Below are 25027 nucleotides of genomic sequence, written 5' to 3' on the forward strand. Positions count from 1 at the left end.
ATTCCACCTTAATGAGCTCCCAAAAAAGAAATTATTTCTCCATTTACATAATTAACTTTATATTTACGTCAGTATGTACTTTTTTAAACTTATATCCGTGCAGTATTTTACAAAACAATTATTCTGATGTGTACAAAAAAATATTTTATGAAGGTGTTTTGCTGCTTCAATTCGATGCACTGGATTCGTTCCATGAGAGGTGATGTTGAATACGGTAATACCGGCCGCTTCTTTGTAAAATGTAGTCGCTCTGATGTATATTAATGCAATATGAGTCTACAAATATCCCTGTAAATTGCTACTATCACATGCCGACATGATACAAATTGCTTTAGGCTTATCAATATATATTAAAGAAGTGAGATATTTAACATTTTCTACGTAAAGTTAAGATCCCAGATCTCTCCTACTTAAATGACTTGAAGCTTACAGGTTGCAAAGGATGTCCTATGAATGGGCTTTGATAGAGATGAACAGAAACAACAAACTTCCTTTTGTGGTGAACAAAGCGGAACTTCATTCTAAACCCCTTACAACATCAGCGTTGAACACTCGAATTATTGTTTTTTAAGCGCACATGGAAATTAGTGTATAACATAATGACACATTGTTCGGGGGGGGGGGGGGGGGGGTGTCACTCTCTCTTCTCTATTATCGTCATACTGTGTTTTCTATCTTCGTAACGCGGACCTTACCAAGGTAAAGATTCCGTGTGCTATTTATAGACTGGCGTTGACAGACCTTGAGCGTATACGCATGGCCAATACACACAGCCTTGGAAGCATGTGACATCCTCGCTACTCTCAGCGACAATATTCTCCGACTATTAATTCACTGCAAGTTTAGTGCATTCAATGATGGGGGATAATGTAAGATAATTCAGTAATGGCGACGGACGAAAATCTCCAGGAATTCTGTAATACTTCCGTGTTCTGGGTAAGTCTTTAAAACCTCTTGACGGAAAGTAGCGCTCTTGTAGTGTAAAACGCATCAAAATCTCTATTTCTAGGCATCAATTATCAATGATAATATTCTAGCGTACAAAAAAGCTTACGCTCTATTTTCGTTACAAAATTGGACGGGACAGGCTTTATAGAGTTAAAATGTACATATATTCATGTATTGAATGAATATATAATGACGATCAAGGAGGTGTGATTTCTATAATTATGCGTGGATCCAGAAATCATTTCGCGGGGGGGGGGGGGGGGGGTCAAAGGGATATCCATGTTTTCCGGGGGGTGTCAGAGGCCTATTTGGTAATCTTATAAATTATCTTAAAAATGTGGCCCCCCCCCCCCCCCGCCCCTTAAATCCTCTCATAATGATTTAATTATTCTCTCTCTCTCTCTCTCTCTCTCTCTCTCTCTCTCTCTCTCTCTCTCTCTCTCTCTCTCTCTCTCCATTGAAATTGTATGAATATTTATATACTTTTAAATAGATTCATGTGATGATCATGAGCTAACTTTCGAAATTCAAGTACATGTATACTACAAACGAGTAGAGAGATTTTAAAATAAGAAATAGACCGGTAAGGAACAGTGTTACCATGTCCGGAGAGATCCGACTAGGACGACATAGTATAATATAATGGTGTCCCAGAACTTCTTAGGTTTCCCTACACACACTTTTTGATAGCAGGTTTATGGGCAGGTTAACGGGTTGTCATGCACTAAAACAAACAGATACGAACATCTCAAGGTGGAATAACACACCTCAGAAAAATGTCAAATCAACAGTAAAGAAACTGGGCGCACAAGATTACTAGTATAAGTTTGTAGGATTCATCGACACGGATCAGTAGTGAATTAAATGTCTATAACCTAGAAAGGCTATACAGGTTTGAACAAAATTTAATTACTCAAACTTGCGAGTTAAAGTACATGTCTATTCCGGCTATTAAGAAAACCCTCAAAAGCTTTCTAAAAATGACATTGAGGGGGTAAACCGATGCATACATATTTTAATTCAGTTATATTGTATATATCTTAATAAACTAATAATAAGAACAGAAAATAGTGTTCATACGGCAAAAACCAATAACGGCAAATTAAAATATACCTGAGGAATGGCCATGTAAATTTGACCGGAAAATTTTTAGCCGAAAAAGTGTAATTTGCAGTGACAATTTATTTGGGATTTTACAGAATTCCTAATCGTAAGTTATGAACATCTTCGGATATAGTTTTTGACAATTTTAAATACCGAAAAGACGTTTATTTGTGAAAATGTCAACAAACCAACAACAACAAAGGGTCACTAAAAAGTCCGAGCAGTGTTCACTGAGTTCATCGAGCCAGGTAAACAAAGATGTAAACAAAAGTATTCAGGAGTTACAGACCTCGATAAACAATTTAAAGCACAAACTCTTTAAATATGAATCTTTGGTTGACGATGTTGCCAAAATAAAATCTATAATCGAAGATGAGGATTCTGGGGTAGTCAAATCACTGAAATATGTGTCCGAACAATCGGAATGCAATTACGATGAGATTCACTCTATTCGTTCTGAAAATGCGCAACTTCCAGGTGAAGTCGATTTATTACGTGAGATGATTAAGATGGATCGAAAGATGGGCCACCTCGAACATGAAATAACAAATTTACGTTCGCGTTCAATGCGAGATAACATTTTGATTCATAATTTTGCTTACACCCCCGGCGAGAACCTATCAGAAAGTATTCCTCAGCTAATTCATGAAGTTTTAGGGGTGCATGTCTCGTTTGTTCGTATTCACAGGAACAGTGTAAAGGGCATGATTAACTCGAGACCAGTGTCAATAACCGCAAAATTGGTAGACAGAAGCAAGAAAGACGAGATTCTGCAAGCACAGAAAGCTAAGAAACTACAAAGGGTTAAATTACCATTCTTTATAACATCACAAGACCCACCTAGCTGTAGTACTTGAAGAGCGCAAAAGGTTATATGCCATTTCAGATTCTCTCCGGTAGCAAAAAATTAAGTCAAAGGTGGACCGAGGGCGGTTGGTCCTACCTAATGGTGAATATTACTAAGATCCTGTTCCAAAGATTGAGATGGCGGATGCCCTGCAGATAACACCAGACGCGATCGATGCCCTACAACTACCAACACATTCTACGCAGCCTGCTAAACTTACGGGTTCCGAATTTTTTGCAACGGGTGTAAAAGTTAGCTCGGTGGAAAAGGTCCAGGGCCTGTACAGAAAGGTGTGTGTTGATCCATATTCTGCGGCGGCGGATCACCGTATTCTGATCTATAGGTGGATTCTGCGGGGAAAACTCATGAAAGTTTCTGGGATGACGGGGAGCATGGTGCCGGCCGATGCCTTCTCCAATACATGAAAACAAATCAACAAATCAAATAAACAATGTGGGCGTGGTCATTACGCGCTGGAGTGGCCCTAGACACCTTGGTCCGGACCGTTGGCGAATCATGGAGGAACACTTGTGTGAGGTAGCCAATACTCTGGATGGGTGATCTTATTATATCGTATTGTTAAATTACATCCTAGCCAATACAATGACAAGGAATAATGATTACATAAATTTTATCTTGAGAATATTTCACTTGTATGGACAGATATTGAGATTATTTTTGGTTCACTAAATTCACTAAAATTTGTCATCCAAACAGGCAAACACTGAATTATTAAACATTCTGATTCAATGATTGATTTCTGCATTAAAACTTGAGAATTGAGATACCCTAGCTAATTCACATCATAAGGTGCAAATCATGTCCTTCATGTATATTGTACATACCAGGGTATATATATCGCATAGCCCCCTAACTCCGTCACTTTCGGGAAACTCCTTGCCGTTTGAAATCAAGTGCGATTATGACGTCATTTTTTGCATGTCAAATATCTTCAATCAAATGTCAACAATATTACAACGGTTAATTTTAAAAATGTGTTCAAACATAACGAAATTACACCTTGTTCATTTTATTCGAAGATTTACGGTGGTCAGTCATTTTAAGAAAGGTCAAGATGAAAAATTTCACGTTATGTATTTTTTATTATAACTCTATCCCAAGTTTTTGCTTCTACCACTTTTTGCTTGATATTTCAATAATAGTAAATACCTTTGTGCTCAAACTACGTTCATCCACTATATAATATAAAAATGTCCAGATTATTTGTTTTGAAACGCCCCCTCTACCGCTCCAGGTTTCAATAAACATCCAAAACTTGCATCAGCCATTAATAAGCCCGGATGATAACGTTAAAAAATTGCGCTATGTATTCCGAGTGTATTCCGAATGGAGAAAGATGTAAACATTTCCCATTACAAATCTCCGTAAGAAAATTGTTTTCGTTTCTGTGAAATTTTATGAGTGAAAAGGGATAATTGTTCAATGAAGATATCTCGGATATATTCCCTTTCATCGATTTCAATTGTATTTCTTTCACAGGTATGTGTATTTTTATTGCAAATCATCAAAAATTGATGGAAGCAATAACTTGGGACAGACTATATGGTTATTAATGCATTTTTTTCAGTCAGAAATAGCGTTTATGCATTACACATGATGATAACGTCAAATCCTCATGCCGTAATTTTTGCCTTATAAAGGGTTACAGATATATATATATATATATATATATATATATATATATATATATATATATATATATATATATATATATATATATATATATATATATATATATATATATAAAATTTGAAAAACGAAAGACAACACAGAGTAAAACGTTAGCGCTTTCATTCAATCTTCCGTATATATATATATACGGTATGTCTGTATTTAGAATATCTACATTTATTAAAAATGTTATAAATAAATAATATAATCATTAATATATTCATTATTGATATGATATATTTGAAATATGTAAGGACAGAAATCAAACGGCATCCATACATTCTGAAAAAGTCATTGTGATTGTTGTTACAAGGACCCATTTTTTGTTCTGGCGATCATTCAATTTGATGAAATTAAATAAAATTTAAATTGTATAAACCGACTTTACTTATTATAACTTGGCCTTGATACAAATTGTGTTTAAACTAAATTGTTAATGTGTCTTCATTCATTGACGTATCATAGATCTTGTGGGTGACGGAGTTAGGTTCATAAGTTATGATAGCGCGTGTGATAAACGTCGTATTCAGAGGGCTTATAATAATAAAAATATTTTTGTAAATAATTTTATAAATAATAATGTTTCACATTATACTTAGTGATTGCAAATGATAAAAACCGCAAAAAATAATTTACCGAGAAACGCGGAATGTTTTCTGCTTATGGTGACGGAGTTTGGGTACTCGGGGATAATTTAATCTGAGTTTGTCTGACAAATGTCTTGCATTTAGTGTGCAATGCATATTTATGATTGTGAATGCTGATAAGTACTTCCTATTATGCATAATTTTTACGTATTTATAATGCATCTTGCCCCCAAAAAAACTTCCTTTTTGCTTTTATTTTCATGGCTGATTGGGGGTAATTTGAATATTTATTGTATTTTTTAATCATATACGAATGATTTACACATTTTTTTTTTTGGGGGGGGGGGGGGGGGGAGATTAGAATGGGGAAATATTTTACAACATGTCTGTCAAAGATTAGTGTACAAAATTTACTTTTGATTATCTTTAGTTTTTATAGAATTGGTTAATGGTGGTAACTTAATTTTTTTGTTTTGGATTCTATTAATTAATTTGAATTTTGGGTACGAAATGACCTGGATATGAGTATGTCAGGCTACGATTTGAGCTAAACCCTAAAAAACGAAATTTTAAATTGAAAGTAGGAGAAAAAACGTCTTTGGTGTTTTCAAAAAGTAATCAGAAAGCAAATTCAATTAAAATGCATGATGTTATTTTAATAACAATGAAATAAAACTGCTTCACTGTTGAAACACGTTTTTAGTCCAATCAGATGTGATCGGATCTAATGCAACTGTTGAAAGTTGTAGGAAACGAAAATTTGTTTTCTTAATTAGGAACACAGGCGCTTGTTTCATACAGGAAGTCTATTAACTATACACAATAACACAAGGTCTCCATCTTTTTTTAGGTAAAAAATGTAGGTCACCGATTCAACCCCTAATATCTTTATTCATAATCCGTATATCGCGACAGTAACTCATTCACTGCTTCGCGGAAACCCTTTCCAGCACCCCTTACTTTCATCCTCACTCCCTCGAGAACCCTGACAATGACCCTAATAATCCATGGTTCACCACTCACGAAAATAAGTGCAGCTCTAAATAGTCTCGTTCAACCAGACGCTCGGCTGTCTCCGTAAATCTCCGACGAGCAGAGATTTACGGAGACAGCCGAGCGTCTGGTTGAACGAGACTAAGCTCCAAACTGCTCAGAACTTCCGGTTTGGCGATCGCGATTTGTTACACGCGATCTCATTCGTTCACGACTCTCTCGGGTGTTTTCCATTCATTAGAATAACAAGTATTCCTTTTAAAGGAATGATCGGCAATTATGATATATTGATAGCAAGAAGCAATCAACATGATCAGTTTGATGTAAAATATTTTAAAAAGTACTGTATTTTTAAAAAATATAGAATATTTTGAATCTGTACATCATAAATTCATCATTAAAAACCGTCAACAAATTTAATTTTGAAATAAATTTGGGGAAAGCCGTTCGTAAACTCCTTGTGTAGTTTATATTTTTAACGTAATTATTAAATTTTAATGTATCTTCTTCTGAATACTGAGTAGGGCTCTAAAAGAGCGTTAACACGTATACAAAGAAAGAGTTGTATTAAAATAATTTAATGCGACTGAAAAAAATTTGAATGCCATCATAACTTGCTATTGAGGTCGCATTATAACGTAATCTTGTTTATAAATCAAGCCGTCTTCCTTAGCTTCTATTATGCAACACCAATAGATCGAGGTCAGTTCATGGAGCATCTTCTTATGATTGAGGTCAGTTCATCGAGGTCATCTGCATTACTGAATGAATCTTTCGATCGGAATTCTTACGCGTGAGACAAAATGTGCATTCTTGAATTAACAGGTCGAACTGTATTTTATGTATGTTTGCATCTCTTATGGTAAATGAATTGAAATAAAAATGAGTAAAATGTTATATAAATACTAAACCAAACTTCAAGTATTTATAAGAACTACTAATGCAAGCGGAATGTTTGCGCACGTGGAAGCATTTGCCGGATGCCTCAGATGGACACAATAGTGATCGGCCGAAGCCGATCACAAAAACAATATATTTAGCGCTAAATTCGAAATCGGTAGGCTATATTTATTACTAAAGAGCTCGAGCCAATGAGATCAAATTAAATGACCAAACTGGTTTCATCTCTGGAAGATATAATGGGGAAAATAATAGATTGATTTATGATCTGATGAACTATACAGAAAATAATTATATTCCAGGGGTATTAGTTTGATTGATTTTGAGAAAGCTTTTGATTCTGTAGCTTGGGTATTTATAGAAAATACGCTCAATTATTTTAATTTTGGCCCATTTAAATCTGTAACTGGATTAAAACTTTTCAATGTAATGCTATGTCCTGTGTGTCCCAGGCAGGCCTTTTATCAAACTTGGGCGAGGCTGTAGACAAGGTGATCCAATATCGCGTTATATTTTTTTATTATGTGCGGAAATATTGTCAATTAAAATTAAAAATAATGAAGATATTACAGGAATCAAAATTAATAACACCCATTATTTAACATCACACTATGCAGATGATACATCAATAATCCTTGATGGATCTGAAAAATCATTAAGGGCAACCATGAAAGAAATAGATGACTATTATAAATTATCTGGTCTTAAAATAAACCAAGAAAAACTCAGATTGTGTGGATAGGGAGTAAGAAATATTCTGAAGATAAAAGCTGTTCAGAAATGAATTTTCAATGGACAACTGAATTCAAACTTTTGGGCATATATTATGATGTAGATTTAGATAAAATTATAAAACTTAATTATGACAAGAAACTTGTTAGGATAAAATCTGTAATAGAACAATGGAGCAAACGACACTTGACTGCAATTGGAAGGATAACACTGGTTAAGTCTCTTTTAATTTCACAATTAAACCACTTATTTATAGCCTTACCAAACCCTAAGAGTAAAACAATAAAAGAATTAAACAATATTCTATTCAATTTTGTTTGGAATTCAAAATGTGATAAAATTAAAAGACAAGTATGTACTCAGAAGTATGAACATGGTGGGTTAATGATGGTTGATATGAATTCCTATATTAAAGGATTAAAGTCTACTTGGATTAGGAGATTAATTAAGGATAATAATTCAAAATGGAAAACACTACTGGAGAATACTATTAATATAGAAAAGTAATGAAATACAGGTTCATACTATATATTGCAAATGCAGGAAATGATGTTACGAAATGGTTTTTGGAAGGAAGTTACCATAGCTTTTAAAGAAATCCAAGATAAGTCAAATGTAAAATCCTGGCATGATTATTGTTGCCAGCCATTGTGGAACAATAATAAATTTAAGATAGGAAATCAGTCCTTTTTTCATAAATCAAGGTATGTTAAAGGAGTAAGATGTGTAATTGACTTGTTTGATGAAAATAAAAACGTTATAGATTTTGAAATGTTAAAAAGAAAATTTAATGTTCAAACAAATTATTTAACATATATGGGAGTAAGATAAGCTGTACTTTCAGATCTCAGGAAATACAACTTAATCAGAAATGAAGTTTTCAAACCTTTTATACCATTTAATATTAAAACCTTTGTATTAACAAAAAAAGGTTCAAAACCAATGTATGATATATTAAATCAGACAAATGTAACACCAGTGGGAAGGAAAAATGGAGTAGACATTTTGATTTTACAAAAAAACAATGGGTTTCAATACAATGTATTTCATTTACCTTTTACAATTACCTCGGACTCTAAATTTCAATGGTTGCAGTACAGAATAAACCATTATATATTAACAACAAACACTTTTATGTATAAAATTGGTAACATGGATACTAATCTATGTACCTTTTGTGAAGATGCCGAGGAAACAATATATCACTTATTATGGGAATGTCCAAGGGTACAGCATTTACTAGCAGAATTTTTTTAGAGTTTGCAACTCTAAAGGAATTAGATTAGTCCTTGATAATAAAACTTTTATTTTTGGTGTCTTAGATGGCGTGGAGTCAAAAGTGTTCAATATTGTATTCATCGTGATAAAAAAATACATATACAGAAGTAGGTACCAGAAAAACCAATTACCAGTAAATGCCCTTATGAATGATTTAAACAGTTATATAAAGTATTCCAATTCCGTGAAAAAGAAAGAAGTGAAATGGATAAGTCCAATACAGACTGGGAAATTTGGACCCCTGTGATTAACTCATTCTAGAGCCCCTCTCTCTCTCTCTCTCTCTCTCTCTCTCTCTCTCTCTCTCTCTCTCTCTCTCTCTCTCTCTCTCTCTCTCTCAATAAAAAATGTGCTTAATTAGTATTTTGGTTCTTTTTCTTAGTAAACGTTCGTTATATATATACGCAATATTGATGATAATTGTTTCGTTGCATTCCTAAACAAACTTTGTGTCCTTGAAAATTTGTGATGTATGTAGAAGCAGTTGGCTTATTGATATGATATGACTTATGACAATCACAAAGACACCTTACACAGACATGAACATCTAACTTATGACAATCACAAAGACACCTAACACATACCTAAACATCTGACTTATGACAATCACAAAGACACCTTACACAGACATGAACATCTAACTTATGACAATCACAAAGACACCTATCACAGACATGAACACCTGACTTATGACAATCACAAAGACACCTTACACAGACATGAACATCTAACTTATGACAATCACAAAGACACCTATCACAGACATGAACACCTGACTTATGACAATCACAAAGACACCTTACACAGACATGAACACCTGACTTATGACAATCACAAAGACACCTATCACAGACATGAACACCTGACTTATGACAATCACAAAGACACCTTATACACAGACATGAACATCTAACTTATGACAATCACAAAGACACCTTACACAGACATGAACACCTGACTTATGACAATCACAAAGACACCTATCACAGACATGAACACCTGACTTATGACAATCACAAAGACACCTATCACAGACATGAACACCTGACTTATGACAATCACAAAGACACCTTACACAGACATGAACATCTAACTTATGACAATCAAAAAGACACCTATCACAGACATGAACACCTGACTTATGACAATCACAAAGACACCTATCACAGACATGAACATCTAACTTATGACAATCACAAAGACACCTAACACAGACCTAAACATATGACTTATGACAATCACAAAGACACCTAACAAATACCTAAACATCTGACTTATGACAATGACAAAGACACCTTACACAGACATGTTATTTTAAATTTCTTTGCATAGTGAAAAATTAAACAATAAACAATCCATACATGCCAGAAAAGAATAGTTTGCCTTCATTTGTAAATTGTAAGTCTTCATTGCTCTTAGTAGCGGGTATCCAACGCCTTAAGCGTCCTCGTCCTTGCAGAACGCACATGAAACTAAGTCCTTGATACTTAAATATTCCACTATACCTTGTCGATGCTGCAGTATCACCGTAAGGTTTGCCACGCCCCGCTTCAAAGAAGAATATTGTATGAGTGTGACTGGGGAGTCGTGTTTCAATTGTTACCCATTTAACAGGACCTGTTTAAGAAGCTCTCCCCCAACGATCTCTGTAATGCCTTTACTCTCTACAGAACAGCACGGAGTTTGTGAACAGTCCATGGCCCCGCGTGCCGCCGTGCTTCCAGACGACAGTGCTGACGTGGATCCCGTGCGCCTGGTTATGGCTGACTCTGCCTCCCTACTGCTACTTCCTATACCACTCCGACAACAGGAAAAGGAACATCCCAGCAAACGCCCTCAGCGCCATCAAATCTGTAAGTAATCGCTGCGAACGCCCTCAAATCTATAAGTAATCCCAGCGAACGCCCTCAATGTAATCAAATCTGTAAGTAATCACAGCAAACGCCCTCAGCCCAAACAATTCTAGAAGTAAACCCAGCAAAAAAAACCCAGTGCCATAAAATCTGTAACCCCTGCGATTGCCTTCACTTCATCAAACTGTAAGCAACAAGTTTCATCTGTAACCAGTAAAAGTAAAAATACTTGTACTGACTACAACTAACCTCAATAATTCAGGCATCACACGTTCTCCTCACCTATTGTCCCAGCGTCTGTTATCATCTTTAGTGCTGTCAAATCATTGGACAGGGTGTACAAATTGAATTGTTCATTCAGTTAAACAAAGGATAATATCGTTCTGATCCAAAGTCGAATAATTGAATCTGGATAGGGCAAGCAAAACATTTCAAAGTGGCCTAAATATTGCTTAAATTGACGAGTTTTATATACATTTGAGTCCAATTTTACATTTTTGTGTATCTTTCAGGGAATCAGTTTCATGCTTGGGATCATGGTACTAGTGGGCTTGATCCATGACATCACAAAGGATGTGGGCGGACGGCTGTCCAATGTGCCCCCCGCCGTCCTACTGAGCGTCTTCCTACGACTGGCCACCTTTGTAAGGACTATACACGACAAGCTGTACATCCCGACCTACCATCCACTGTGCTCATGTCTATTCTCAGTCCCAAGATGTTTATGACACAATTTTTTTTCGAATTATTTGATATTTTATAAATAGCTCAGGGTTTAAACGATGTTCATTCAATATTATGAAAACACCCCAAAATTTCTATTTTAAAACGCCCCCCCCCCCCCCCCCCCCCCCCAGCTGGTCAGAGTTTAATACAAGGCATTACAACAGACATGGAAGTACTCAGATAATAATTTTCCGTAACAAAACTGTTTTCGTTCTTGTTTTTCTTTGTAAGAGTAAAAATGATAATGTTTCATGAAGATATCCCTTTCATCGATTTCAATTGCATATCTTTTACAGGTATGCGTATTTTTATTAATATATCGTGGATAGACTATAGTTATTATCAAGATCTTTACAAAAAATATATATTTTCTAAATTTCAATATTCAATAGTATACCCTTTTTTATTAAAAACATATAAATGTTAAGGTAGCTTTTGAATGGCTTCTGATGTCAATTTAAGATCCAGTTGAGATACAATAATCAGGTCAATGCAGGACTAAGCTTCTCAGCCGCCGGTCATCCAATGGACGTTATATCCTGTTTGTCTTTTGGACAGGTGTTAGCTGGAATTCTGAGTCAAGTGGAGCGGCTTTGTGGCATCGTTTCCTCTGGTATACAATTTCTGTTCTGGATGATGTTGCTCGTCTTCAATATTGTACCATTTTATTCGAAAATCATAATAAAGGTAAACAGTATATAAACAGTTTCTGTAAAAAAAAAAATAAAATTCATTTTAAAAAAAAATCGGATACCATATACATATTACAACGTTAATGAGTCTTTTCCTACGATGCCTGCTTGTGTGTTGATTTTACACTCGTTGAAAATAAGAATTTCAAAAAATGATTAAGAAGGGAATCTGTAAATATTCTCTATATACATATTTTATTTTTCAGGAATATGACAAAGACCTGTTTAAATTTATTATATTTTACCTGTATTTCGCCGCCATATTGTGTCAGTTCATTCTCCATTGTGTGGCAGAGAAGTCGGACGATGCTGATCCATCGACTCCAGAGGAGAAGGTACCACTGATGCTCATATCTTATCATCCTAAATCATCGTTCATAACGGCTGAAATGAGACCGCCAAAGCCATTATATGTATACCAGTTATTAATACGACCCTTCCCTTCTTTTGTATTCCATTTAGAGTAAACTGTCTCCCCTATATTGTTTCAAACAGACGGCGAGTCCTGAGAAAACCAGCTCTGTGTTAAACAGACTGTACTTCTGGTGGCTCAATCCGTAAGTATAGCATCAACAGAGACATCTACAAGACTAATTTTTAACTTATTGACAACACGTCTATCTTATATCTACAGTCTAGTATTATGTTCAGAAGTCCACAAGTCTAGCAGTTTGTCTTCATATCCGCATGTACATCATTTTATCCACAAGTCAAGCATAAAATCCACAAGTCAAGCACTATTTCTATTATTGTCAAGCATTATATTCACAAGTCTAAAAGTCTGGCTTCATATACCTAGGTCTACACACAACATTTTATCCACAAGTCCAACATTATATCCATAAGTCTAGATTAATATCCACAGGTCCAGCATTATGAAACAAGTTCGGCATTATATCCAAAAATCTAACTTCATAACTACAAGTCTAATATAACATCAAATCCACAAGTCAAACATTATATTCACAGTATATCATCATTATCAATACAGGTCTAGCATAATATTCACAAAACTAACTTTAATTTATATCCAGGAGTTGCGCCTTACATCTACAAGTTCAGTATTATATCCACAAGTCTAGCTTTATATCAACAAGCCCAGCATTATATCCACAAGTCAAGCATTATTTCCAATTGTCGAGCTTTATATCCACAAGTTAAGCATTATTTCCAATTGTCGGGCATTATTTCTAATTGTCGCGCATTATATTCACAAGTCTAACAGTCTGGCTTCATATTCCTAGGTCTCCACACAACATTTTATTCAGCTTTATATCCACAAGTCTAACATTATATCTGTCAGTTTAGCCTAATATCCACAAGTCCAGCATTGTATCCACATGTCTAGCTTTATATCCACATGTCTAGCTTTATATCCACAAGTTAAGCATTATTTTCAATTGTTAAGCACTATATCTACAGGTCTAGCCATCTAACTTCATATCCACAAGTCTATTGTAACATCAAATCCACAAGTCAACCGTTATATCCACAGTCTATTGTAACATCAAATCCACAAGTCAACCGTTATATCCACAGTCTATCATCATAATTAATACAAGTCTAGCATTATATCCTATTATATAACCTTATATCCACAAGTCCAGCATTATATTTACATGTAAAACATTATATCTACAAATCTACCAGTCTGGATTAATAACCACAAGTATACAACTAGTATTATGTCCACAAGTCCGTCATCACTATCCACAAGTCAAGTATTATATCCTCGAGTTTTATTTCCACAAACCCAGCATTATATCCAAAAGTTGAGCTTTATATCCACAAGTCTATCATCATTATCGATGCATGTCTAGCATTATATTCCTATGTCTAACTTTATACCCAAAATCTAGCATTATTGACACATTCAGCATTATATATACATGTCAAGCATTATTTCCACAAGTCATCAGGCATCAAGCAATGTTGTAAAAGATCGGTTTTAAAATACCTAGAATATATTCAAAATCTCATGTCTAAGCTAATTACCTGACATGAATTTTGATTTTATAGACTTGTTATATCGTCTGTGAAAACAACACTAAAACTGGAAGACATGTGGCGACTGAACGAAGAGGACAAAAACAGTACACTGACCGCCAAGTTTGAGAAACACTGGCGACAGCAAATAATCAACTCCAAAATCAAGTTGTAAGTAAGAAATAGTCAACGCCAAATTCAAGTTGTAATTAAGAAATAATAAACTCAAAAATAAAGTTAAAAGTAAGAAATAATCATCTCAAAATCAAGTTGTAATTAAGAAATAATCGACTCCAAAATCAAGTTAAGAGTAAGAAATAATCAACTCCTGAATTAGTTTATATGTAAGAAACAATTTATTCAAAAATTATTAATTTTTAATTAGCAAATAGTCAACTCCAAATCAAGTTGTAATTGAAAAATTAACAACTCTATAAGAAGGTTGTAAGGAAAATGATCAATTCCAATTTCAAGTTGTAAGTGAAAAACAGTCAACTTCAAAATCGAGAATGTAAAAATGGGATAATTTAGATAATGATTTAAATCACTGACTACATGTTATAACTTATAGTATACCCAAGTTGTAAATAAGACATTAGCGAAATGAAAGACTTATTTCCAAAATCAATTGCAGAACCCTAGCGATAGGAGAAAACAATATATGGAACCCGAAATCAAGTTTTATGACAATGAAAACATGGATGTAATCAGCCCCATTGTCAGATTTAATTTAAAGTAAAACATCAACTAAACAATAAAGTCGATATTGACACCAGAAAACAGCCAACGACATTTTTGAAGTCAAGTAAATCAAAATTAACATTTTTGTCTCTATCAATAAAACTGTGGCGAATGAATAATCGTTTATTATTAACAAATTCGGCCTAAAACAGAAGACTTTAAATACAAAACACTGATTTATCTTCTGTTAGTATAAAGTATATCAGTATAAAGTATCTCCCCATGTCAAGCACCGCAGACAAGGCAAATCATAAACACGAAGTATTTTGTCTTTCCACCCAGACAGAAAATAATGGCATCAGTCAGGAGAAAACAGAACGTCTACACAAAGGCGTCCGAAACTAGCGAGAAAACCCCCCTACTTGGCGGGAAATCTGGCCCGGTGTTCAAGGAGGGTCGTGTCCCTGACCCGCCCGTCCCCCCGTCCGCCACCCCCTCTCTCTCCACCGCACTAGTCAAAACCTTTGGGTTTATGTACCTGGTGTCTCTGGCATTCAAATTCATCTCGGATGTGTTGCAGTTTGCCAGTCCTTTGTTACTAGGGTAAGTAGAAGTACAGAACTTGATGTAAAAACGTAGGCTTGCTCTATTGCTGTAATTTTGATATATGCCTCGGGTGGGACCCTGATGGGCTTTATTCGTATACCTGTTATTACCACTGGAAGGATCCCGATAAACAGTTATTTGATATTTCCCTGTGTGAATTCCTGTAGAATCCTGATAGACTACGCTGACAACAGGGGAGAGTTCTCCTCGTGGAGGGGCTACATGCCCGCCATTGCGCTGTTCCTGGCCTCTTGTGTCCAGTCGGTCTTCTATCATCAGAACTACCATGTTGGTATGGCGGTAGGAATGAGGATCCGATCAACGCTTATCGCCGCCATATTTAGAAAGGTACACAACAGAAAGCGACAACAACCTGGATAAAACATAGAATCCACAGGATGTTAATTAATCTGCATTAGTTAAAGATCGGCTTATTGTGACTAGTTGTACAAGGGTTGATCCTAAAGTAATGTCACACTATGCACTGCTTTTCACACTGGCGATGTATTGTATAAATCAAAATTCTAATTTGAAGAAAAATTTTGACTAAATTTCTTTGGACACTTTACAAGATATTAATGTTTACAGCATGATATATACGAGACATCCCCGCGTCGTGAATTAACGTCTTTTTAAGGCTTGTATTTATGTATAAATTACATACTCTATTCAGGCCCTGACGCTGAGTCCCTCGTCACGGAAGGACAGTACTCTGGGTGAGATCGTGAATCTGATGTCGGTGGACTGTCAGCGGATACAGGACACCTTCACTTACTCCTGGTCTCTAATGACCTGCCCCTTACAACTGGCTCTGGGAATCTACTTGCTCTGGAACGTGGTGGGCGCCTCCTGTATCGCCGGCCTGGTGGTGCTGATCCTGATGGTTCCACTCAACTCCTACGTGGTGGTCAAACAGCGCAAACTCAATGTCAAGGTGCTGCGCCTCAAGGGACAGAGGACCAAGCTGATGACGGACATTCTGAACGGAATAAAGGTAAGACCAAGGGACAGCGAACAGGCATCCTAAATATCACAAAGGTGAAGGTCATGACGTGGCCTAGAAAGGCAAAGGTTGGATTAAATTTAGCTTCAAGATGACGTCATTAGAAGAATTGCGATAGCATATCTATAAAAGAAAATGGTTTTTACTACTTTGAACATAATAATGGGTTATATTGAAAATTGATAATTAATTTTGATATCCTTTTCATCATTTTTTACACATGTTCATAGGTCCTAAAGATGTATGCCTGGGAACCTTTTTTTCAAGAAAAAGTCAAGAATATCCGTGATCAAGAGCTAAAAGACCTGAAAAAGGTTGCGTGGCTGCAAGGAAGTACAACGTTTTGTTGGATTCTAGCCCCCTACCTGGTAAAGGATAATTAAATCCTATGTCAATTGGTTGTTGTATGGTAAAGGATATTTACATCCTATGTCAATTGGTTGTTGTATGGTAAAGGATATTTACATCCTATGTCAATTGGTTGTTGTATGGTAAAGGATAATTAAATCCTATGTCAATTGGTTGTTGTATGGTAAAGGATAATTAAATCCTATGTCAATTGGTTGTTGTATGGTAAAGGATAATTAAATCCTATGTCAATTGGTTGTTGTATGGTAAAGGATAATTAAATCCTATGTCAATTGGTTGTTGTATGGTAAAGGATTATTAAATCCTATGTCAATTGGTTGTTGTATGGTAAAGGATAATTAAATCCTATGTCAATTGGTTGTTGTATGCATTGAGCTCTGTGATTCTAACATGTATACAAACAGAATACACTAACTTACAGGTGACCCTGGCCACCTTTGCTACATACATCTTGGTGTCCCCTGACAATCTCCTAGATGCCAAGAAAGCCTTTGTTGCCCTGGCTCTGTTCAACATCCTGAGACTCCCCATCAACCTGATGTCACAGACAATTTCTCTGCTAGTGCAGGTAAATACTGCTGCCCCAAAGTATATACTAGTTTAAAGATAAATAAGTTTAAATGAGCAAAAGTAATATGATGGTACATTTGATTCTGTAACAGGTTGTCGTATTGATATTACATTCTGTAACATGTTGTCGTATCGATATTACATTCTGTAACAGGTTGTCGTATTGATATTACATTCTGTAACAGGTTGTTTTATCGATATTAATCACCCTCTCCGAATGAGGGGATTTTTCGGAGAGGGGGGTATACTGTTTTACCCTTGTGTGTCTATCTGTCCGTCCGTCTGTCCATAACAAATATTTCTGTCGCATTTTTCTCAGAAACTTTTTATCGCAGATGCTTGAAATTTTAACATATTAATTGTTTAGGCATCCATGCCATATCGTGGGATATTTTTTTGTACAAATCAGATGTCAAATTCTTGTTCAATGTCGATTTTGCTTATTTTGCATATTCACATCAGAGCGGGGGTATCACTAGTGAGCTTTGGCTAACAGATTTCTTGTTGATTCTGTTACAGGCTGTCGTATCGAAACTTGATCTGTTAAAAGTTTTCGTTTCTACATTTGATTTTGTAACAGGCGGTTGTATCAATAAGGAGAATCCAGGATTTCCTGGTCCTGACAGATTTGGATCCAACCAATGTACACCATTCTACTCTCTCGGGTATGTTACAGTTGACTGTTAACTTACTTAACCAAAGGGTATCAATTCTTTGTTGTATTGTCAAAAACTAAGAAACAACTAGTAGCTATATACCGATATTCTATTTAATCTAGACTACGCCATTGAAGTAGAAAATGGATCTTTTTCTTGGGACGTCGATGCCCCAACGCCAATTTTGCGAGAGTGAGTATATATAGATTAATTATAGTGATACAACTGATCACTTTATATTGTATGGTCCCCTGTTTTCATGTCCTTTGATAATATTTTTTTATTTCGTTTATCTCGACATATATGAATACATATTCTGCTTTAACAATGTTGGTATTTTGGCCAGCATAAACTTGAAGATTCCCGAGGGAATGTTGATAGCAGTAGTTGGCCAGGTCGGTAGTGGCAAGTCCTCCCTCGTCTCTGCTCTCCTGGGGGAGATGAATAAACTAGAGGGAACCGTCAATTTCCGGGTAAGAAACCAACACAGGAATATTAGTGTTTGGAGTTTATATTATTTAGATTTATTCGTTGGAATTTCCTGCTTTAATTAAGAAATTTAAAATGACCTTACGTCGTTTAGGGATCTACCGCGTACGTCCCGCAGGAGGCGTGGATACAGAACGCCACGCTGATGAACAACATTCTGTTTGGGAAACCCTTTATACAGAAGAAGTACCAGAAGGTGATTGAGGCGTGCGCCCTGGTGCCGGACCTCGACATGTTGCCGGGGAGAGACCACACGGAGATCGGCGAAAAGGTAATGACCATTAACAACACGCTTAGAATATGAGCGACAAAAGTCACGAAAGCGTTGTCAAAGCTTACATAAGAATGGAAATATTTTCGGATATCAATAGTTATGCTTGGTTTTATCGATAACAGGGGATAAACATCAGCGGCGGACAGAAGCAGCGAGTGAGCCTTGCGCGCGCTGTGTACAGTAACTCCAACGTCTACCTGCTGGACGACCCCCTGTCAGCTGTGGACTCTCACGTCGGAAAGCACATCTTTGACCGCGTCATAGGGCCAAAGGGGCTCCTCAAAAACAAGGTGAAGGGTTTTCCTCATCCTCATTGCAGGTCCAGTCTGTGAAATATTTATAAGGCATACATCTTTTCCTAACTGTAGTGGATCTTGTTTAGGGTGTTATATTGTCATTCCTTGTAGACAAGAGTTCTGGTGACCCACGGTGTTCATTGGCTCCCGATGGTTGACGTAGTGGTTGTCATGGTGAATGGTAAAATCACGGAGACCGGAAGCTATGACCAACTTATTACACATGACGGTCCGTTTGCACAGTTCCTGCGGCAGTACTTCATTAATGAACCGGATACGGAAATAGAGAATGAGCATCCGGATGGTAAGATCTGTTGCTGGGGCCAATTATGCGTCAACTTAGTTCTTCTTCAGCTTATAACAAAAGTTGTTTGTCTTTTATTGTTGCAGTATTGTTTTAAAAAACTCTTTTCAAACAGTGTCCAAAATAAAGACGCAGATGTTAGAAAAGGTGGAGTCTGTGACGTCAGACGCCCTGACCTCTGACACCGACGGCCGGAGGCTCAGTCTCTCCGTCAGGTGACAAACATTTATCATTCTTTTGATAGTTTTTTTTTCGATTGTGCATGCAGATGAAAATATTATTTTAAATTTGGTATTATAGACGAGAATCAAAAAAGCTAGAACTAGGAAAATCATCTTATCCAAAGCCTTTAGAACAACCAGTCACAAACCAGCACCAGAAATTGACGTCCGAGGAGGTATCGCAGGAAGGGCAGGTAATAGTCGGAGACTTGGTATACTTCATTTGGTGTTTGTGTAGTTTGTGAATGTCCGAGCTGATTGGTGAATGACTGTTTTGGTGTCCTGTAGGTGAAGTGGTCTGTGTTCACGGAGTACGGTAAGGGGGTGGGGGTCTTGACCTCTGTGGTGGTGCTGGTCGTATTCTCGCTCTACCACTCCACCAGTGTCTTCTCCAACTACTGGCTCACGTTTTGGACGGAGGACCAGCTCCTGTTAAATCGAACCGAAAGAAACACCACCCAGTATTACAACAGGAAGATGTACTACCTCACTGTGTACGGTGTGCTCGGCGGGATACAAGGTTCGCATTGTCACTGCTTATTATGACTCCGCAATTAATTGCTAAATAAAATTTCAAATAATTCTTTTAAAAAATTCTGTAAAACTAGGCAATAAAACATATACATGTAGTATTAAAATGTGTCTTTCATAAAATCCAATATTGCAAACCCCTCAAAAGGGAAAACAAATAGAAATAGTTTGAATTAGATATAACCTGCGATGTTCGATTTTTTTGCAGGAGTGCTGGTCTTCCTGTATGCCATCATCCTGTCTCTGGGAATGGTAACAGCGGCAGGAAGACTTCACCACAAAATGCTCAGGAAAATCCTCCGCGCACCAATGGCGTTCTTCGACACAACTCCAGTCGGGCGGATCACCAATCGTTTCTCCGCCGACATCGACATCATGGACAATACCCTGCCCCTGACATTCCGGATAACGTTAAATTCCCTGTTCCTTGCTCTGAGTACACTCATTGTGTGTACCATCAACACGCCCTACTTTGCAGCAGTCATTGTTCCTATGGCCATTCTCTATTATTTCATAATGGTAAACACATAATTCAAATTTGCTAATTCCAAAAGTTTGGCTTTTAATATATGTCTATATTGTATCTATAGATATTAAGAAAATAAATAAGACTTCCCTTATTGTCCAATTCACAATTACGTTTTATTTGTTGCTTAGGTTTTCATGCTTTTTTATTCTTAAGTCTATGAAACGGTAGAAAATTGTTCCCCATGTGTCCTTTTTACCCTGTTTTTACGCTTTGTTTTCCGTCCCCACAGAAATTCTACATTCCCACGGCGTCACAGCTGAAGCGCATGGAGTCGGTGACTCGGTCGCCGGTCTTTAACCACTTCAGTGAGACAGTGACAGGCGCCAGCGTCATCCGGGCCTACAAGGTCCAAGAGCGCTTCCGGGACGAGTCCGCCAACCGCGTGGACCGGAACATGGAGCCTTACTACATCAATTTCTCCTCATCAAGGTGGGCAGAAAATGTGTCCTAAAGAAAAAGGAAAATGTTATATAATACTGAGCATATGAGATCAGTTTTCTGTATTTTAACCAAGTCTTTATAGTTCTACAAATGAGAAAGTACGTGAGAGATGAGGTGTCCGGGTAGCGTAGTGGTCAATGTACTCGCGTCTTACCTCTACGACCCGAGTTTGTTCCCCTTATCCACAGTATATGAAAGGTTATATATATCCACTTGGACACGTGGGTTTTCTTCGGGCACTCCAGCTTCCTCCCATATTAATGACCCCCTCGAGCTAACAACCTTATCAACGATAGATATTAGTATAAGTTGTAGGAGGTGTTTATGAAACGTTGCAAAATAAAGTTCAGTTTCAATAAGAATGGAAATGTATGTGTGTTTAGCTGTATATGCTAACGGTTGTCAATGAGTCAAATGACCGTTGTCTCTGTAGGTGGCTGGGGGTACGGCTGGAGTTTTTGGGGAACTGCCTCGTTCTTGGCGCAACCTTGTTTAGCATCTTCTCTGACCTCAACGGTGCCATTGTGGGATTGTCCATTACCTATGCATTACAGGTAAGTACTTATCACGTACATGGAAGTAATTTCACTTCAACAGTTTTGTATTGAACACATTTTAAGAGAACACTAGTAATCATTGTTTTTATCATCTACCTGTTTTTCCTCAAGGCCACCGGGATTTTGAATTTGCTGGTGGTGAACTTCAGTGATCTGGCTAACAACATCGTGTGCGTAGAACGAATCAAAGAATACTACACGGATGTTTCAAGCGAGGTAATACCGAGGCTTGGTTTGATGAATTCAGAGAGATAACAAAATATGCTCTATTAATTTTAATACTGATGTATCACCAATGCATCCATGCTCTCTTACTCTGTAGGCAGAGTGGACCAGCCCCAACCCTCCTCCCCCCGACTGGCCGCTGTCTGGACAGATCACGTTCAACAACTACAAAACCAGGTACCGCGAGGGACTGGATTTGGTCCTGAAAGGTGTAACACTTACCATCAACCACGGAGAAAAGGTAACTACCACACAACTAAAAGTGTGAAACTATCACACCAGTAATGGTGTAAAACAGGCTATATCAACAACGGAGGAAATGAAACATAACTTAAGGTTTGAGGGTGACCTAATGAATCACGGAAAAAAGTAACTTTCACTTAACTAAAGGTATGACACAGACTAGCAACCACGGAGAAAAAGGTAACTACCACATCACTACAGTAAGGTTGTGAAACTTCTCCTGAATCAGAGAAAAGTGAACTATGGCGCGTGGGTACATTATGTATTGAATACTTGTCTTTGGGTAAAACTGGAATCTAGACTTCGAAGTTTTTATAAGCATTAACCATTCGGAAGGTAGCAATAATATTTCACAAATATAAATGTATTATCTGATGTGAATCCCATTGTCTTGCAAGCAACCGTCGTATTTTTGTTCATGAAACGTTTAACCTCCACGCAGTATTTGAAATAAACTGAAGTGTTAAAACGTCTTCTCGAAAGAACAAAAAGTTACCTCAAAACATTAAAGCATTAACGCAAAACATTTTGATAAGCTGAGACATCATCAATCGCTGATATTCTAGTATACGAAAAGTGTTTCGATAGTATTGTACAAGTTTGATTATTGATACTGGGTGTAAGACACACGAACTATTTCTCGATAGACGTACTGTATTCTACGTCTGTCTTTGACGTGACCTTTATGTTATTTGTAGATCGGGATCGTGGGTCGGACAGGGGCTGGCAAATCCTCAATGACGCTTTCTCTGTTCCGGTTAATAGAGAGCGCAGGCGGTGAGATCACAATTGACGGCGTAAGAATATCTGATCTGGGACTTCACGAACTGAGGTCAAAAATTACAATCTTACCGCAAGTAAGTATATCAAATGTACTGTCTGTTACTCGTTCTTTCGAATGTAGATCAGAGGGTAAAGAGAATTTTAGATATTTTATTTAAAATCGAAATTCCGCATTAATTTAATGTACATGTATTCTGATACATGTGTTCAAAGTAACCTTTTTGAAATTCAATGAGCACGTTCTTGACTTTAGGACCCTGTCATTTTCTCTGGAAGTCTGCGGTTGAACCTTGACCCGTTTAATGAGTACACGGACCTCCAGCTATGGAAGGCCCTAGAGACGGCCCATCTCAAGTCGTTCGTCCAGTCACTGACGGGACAGCTTCAGTACGACTGTGGGGAGGGCGGGATGAGCCTGAGGTAATGGCCGCCGTGGATTGATTGTTACATTGACTGCGATGTTGTAATGATGTGTGACTGATAGAACGTCTGTTGTTGTAGCGTGGGACAGCGGCAGTTGCTGTGTCTGGCCCGAACTCTCCTCAAGAAGACAAAGATTCTGATCCTGGACGAGGCCACGGCCGCCGTTGACTTCCAGACGGACGAGCTGATCCAAGAGACCATACAGAAGGAGTTCCGGGACTGTACTATCCTGTCCATAGCCCACCGTCTCAACACTATCATAGATTACGACAGGTAGCCCCGCCGTATCTCACGGCCCGATCACTAATAGTTAATTGTAAAGCTTTAATTAACATGTTATTGCAACATTCAGAGTTATGAATTACCTATACATTGTTAGTTATAACAACAGACATGTTCAGTGTGATTGTCTGTTGATGTGAGTTCCTTTCATTCAGGGTCATGGTGCTTGACAGCGGTCACGTGACGGAGTTTGACAGCCCGGATAACCTGCTGGCCCGTAAGGACAGCCTTTTCTACAGCATGGCAAAGAACGCGGGCCTGGTCGTTGACATTCGGGGCGGCAAACCAGTCTCCCCCTTGGTCACCTCAGAACCTCCACGGGACCCCACCAGTCGACCCGGGTCAGCATCTAGCCAGGAAGGGGTACCCCCACCCGCCTCCCCTGTGGGGCCCCGGCCCATCTCCCCCATAGGACCCCCGCTTACCCCTATCAGTAGAATGGACAGTCAGGATACACTGCCGCGCTCATCAAGCTCAGAATTTGAGACGAATGACCAATCGGGGTCAGCAAACGGAAAGAAAGGCGAATCCGAGGTCTGATGACAGGACAACTAGAGATAATGGAACCGACGAGACTTAATCACTTGTAGACAATCTATTCTGTACAGAGAAAGGAATAAAATGCATAATATATTTTGTTTCTTGGATTTGGTTTAGATAGAGAGTAGCGGCTCGCAGGTATAAGATGAATTCGGTAATTGGCTATACATCTCTAGAAAGTGTCAAGTGAACTCTGTGAGGTTTATCTGTCTTTAGCCAACTTTAAAATTATAATGTAATGTGTGATTCAATATTGAACAAAGAGTTACAAAGACAGTTAATGGTTGCTAAATTTTCACTGGATAAGAACAAATTATAACTTCTAATGAATACCGGTTCCTAAATAGTGTCATCATTCTTGGTAGTGAAGATGAAAAAGACAGCTATCTGTCTAATAATTTTTAATTGTTTATGTTAGAAACTGATTTCTTTTTGTACGTTTGTATTTATACGATTTATAGAATTAATCTTTTTTTATATACCTTATTCAAATTTCCCTTCACTGAGTCACGTGTGGACATTAGATATTCTGTCACGTGACTCATAATCTTGTGACAAAAACCTGGATCAGTGTGACTGGAGACCTTGAAAGATTCAAACTACAATATGAAACCAATCCTGACATGTTAACTCTGTTGGTTTTAACAATTAAAACATATTTTTTCA

General features: G+C 37.3%; 1 protein-coding gene across 2 annotated transcripts; it reads left to right on the forward strand.

Annotated features, from left to right (window-relative positions):
• Window positions 1–655: 655 nt before the first annotated feature.
• Window positions 656–25027, forward strand: LOC128168923 (ATP-binding cassette sub-family C member 3-like). 2 transcript variants are annotated; one of them, XM_052835086.1, is made up of 30 exons: window positions 656–936; window positions 10752–10934; window positions 11447–11578; window positions 12219–12347; window positions 12559–12687; window positions 12815–12909; window positions 14372–14509; window positions 15362–15622; window positions 15793–15973; window positions 16299–16619; window positions 16859–16996; window positions 17419–17565; window positions 18148–18232; window positions 18346–18415; window positions 18570–18696; window positions 18807–18983; window positions 19109–19276; window positions 19394–19586; window positions 19702–19801; window positions 19887–20001; window positions 20096–20327; window positions 20547–20857; window positions 21097–21296; window positions 21742–21862; window positions 21977–22081; window positions 22188–22331; window positions 23032–23190; window positions 23370–23536; window positions 23618–23812; window positions 23977–25027. In XM_052835086.1, the coding sequence occupies exons 1-30, from the start codon at window positions 886–888 to the stop codon at window positions 24359–24361; spliced, it is 4959 nt and encodes a 1652-aa protein (XP_052691046.1). In that variant the 5' UTR covers window positions 656–885; the 3' UTR covers window positions 24362–25027. The 2 variants fall into 2 exon arrangements, with proteins under 2 accessions (XP_052691046.1, XP_052691047.1); XM_052835087.1 differs by having other exon boundaries at window positions 12848–12909.

Source organism: Crassostrea angulata, unplaced genomic scaffold (assembly GCF_025612915.1).
Source record: "Crassostrea angulata isolate pt1a10 unplaced genomic scaffold, ASM2561291v2 HiC_scaffold_69, whole genome shotgun sequence".
In the NCBI taxonomy this organism is placed as follows: domain Eukaryota; kingdom Metazoa; phylum Mollusca; class Bivalvia; order Ostreida; family Ostreidae; genus Magallana; species Magallana angulata.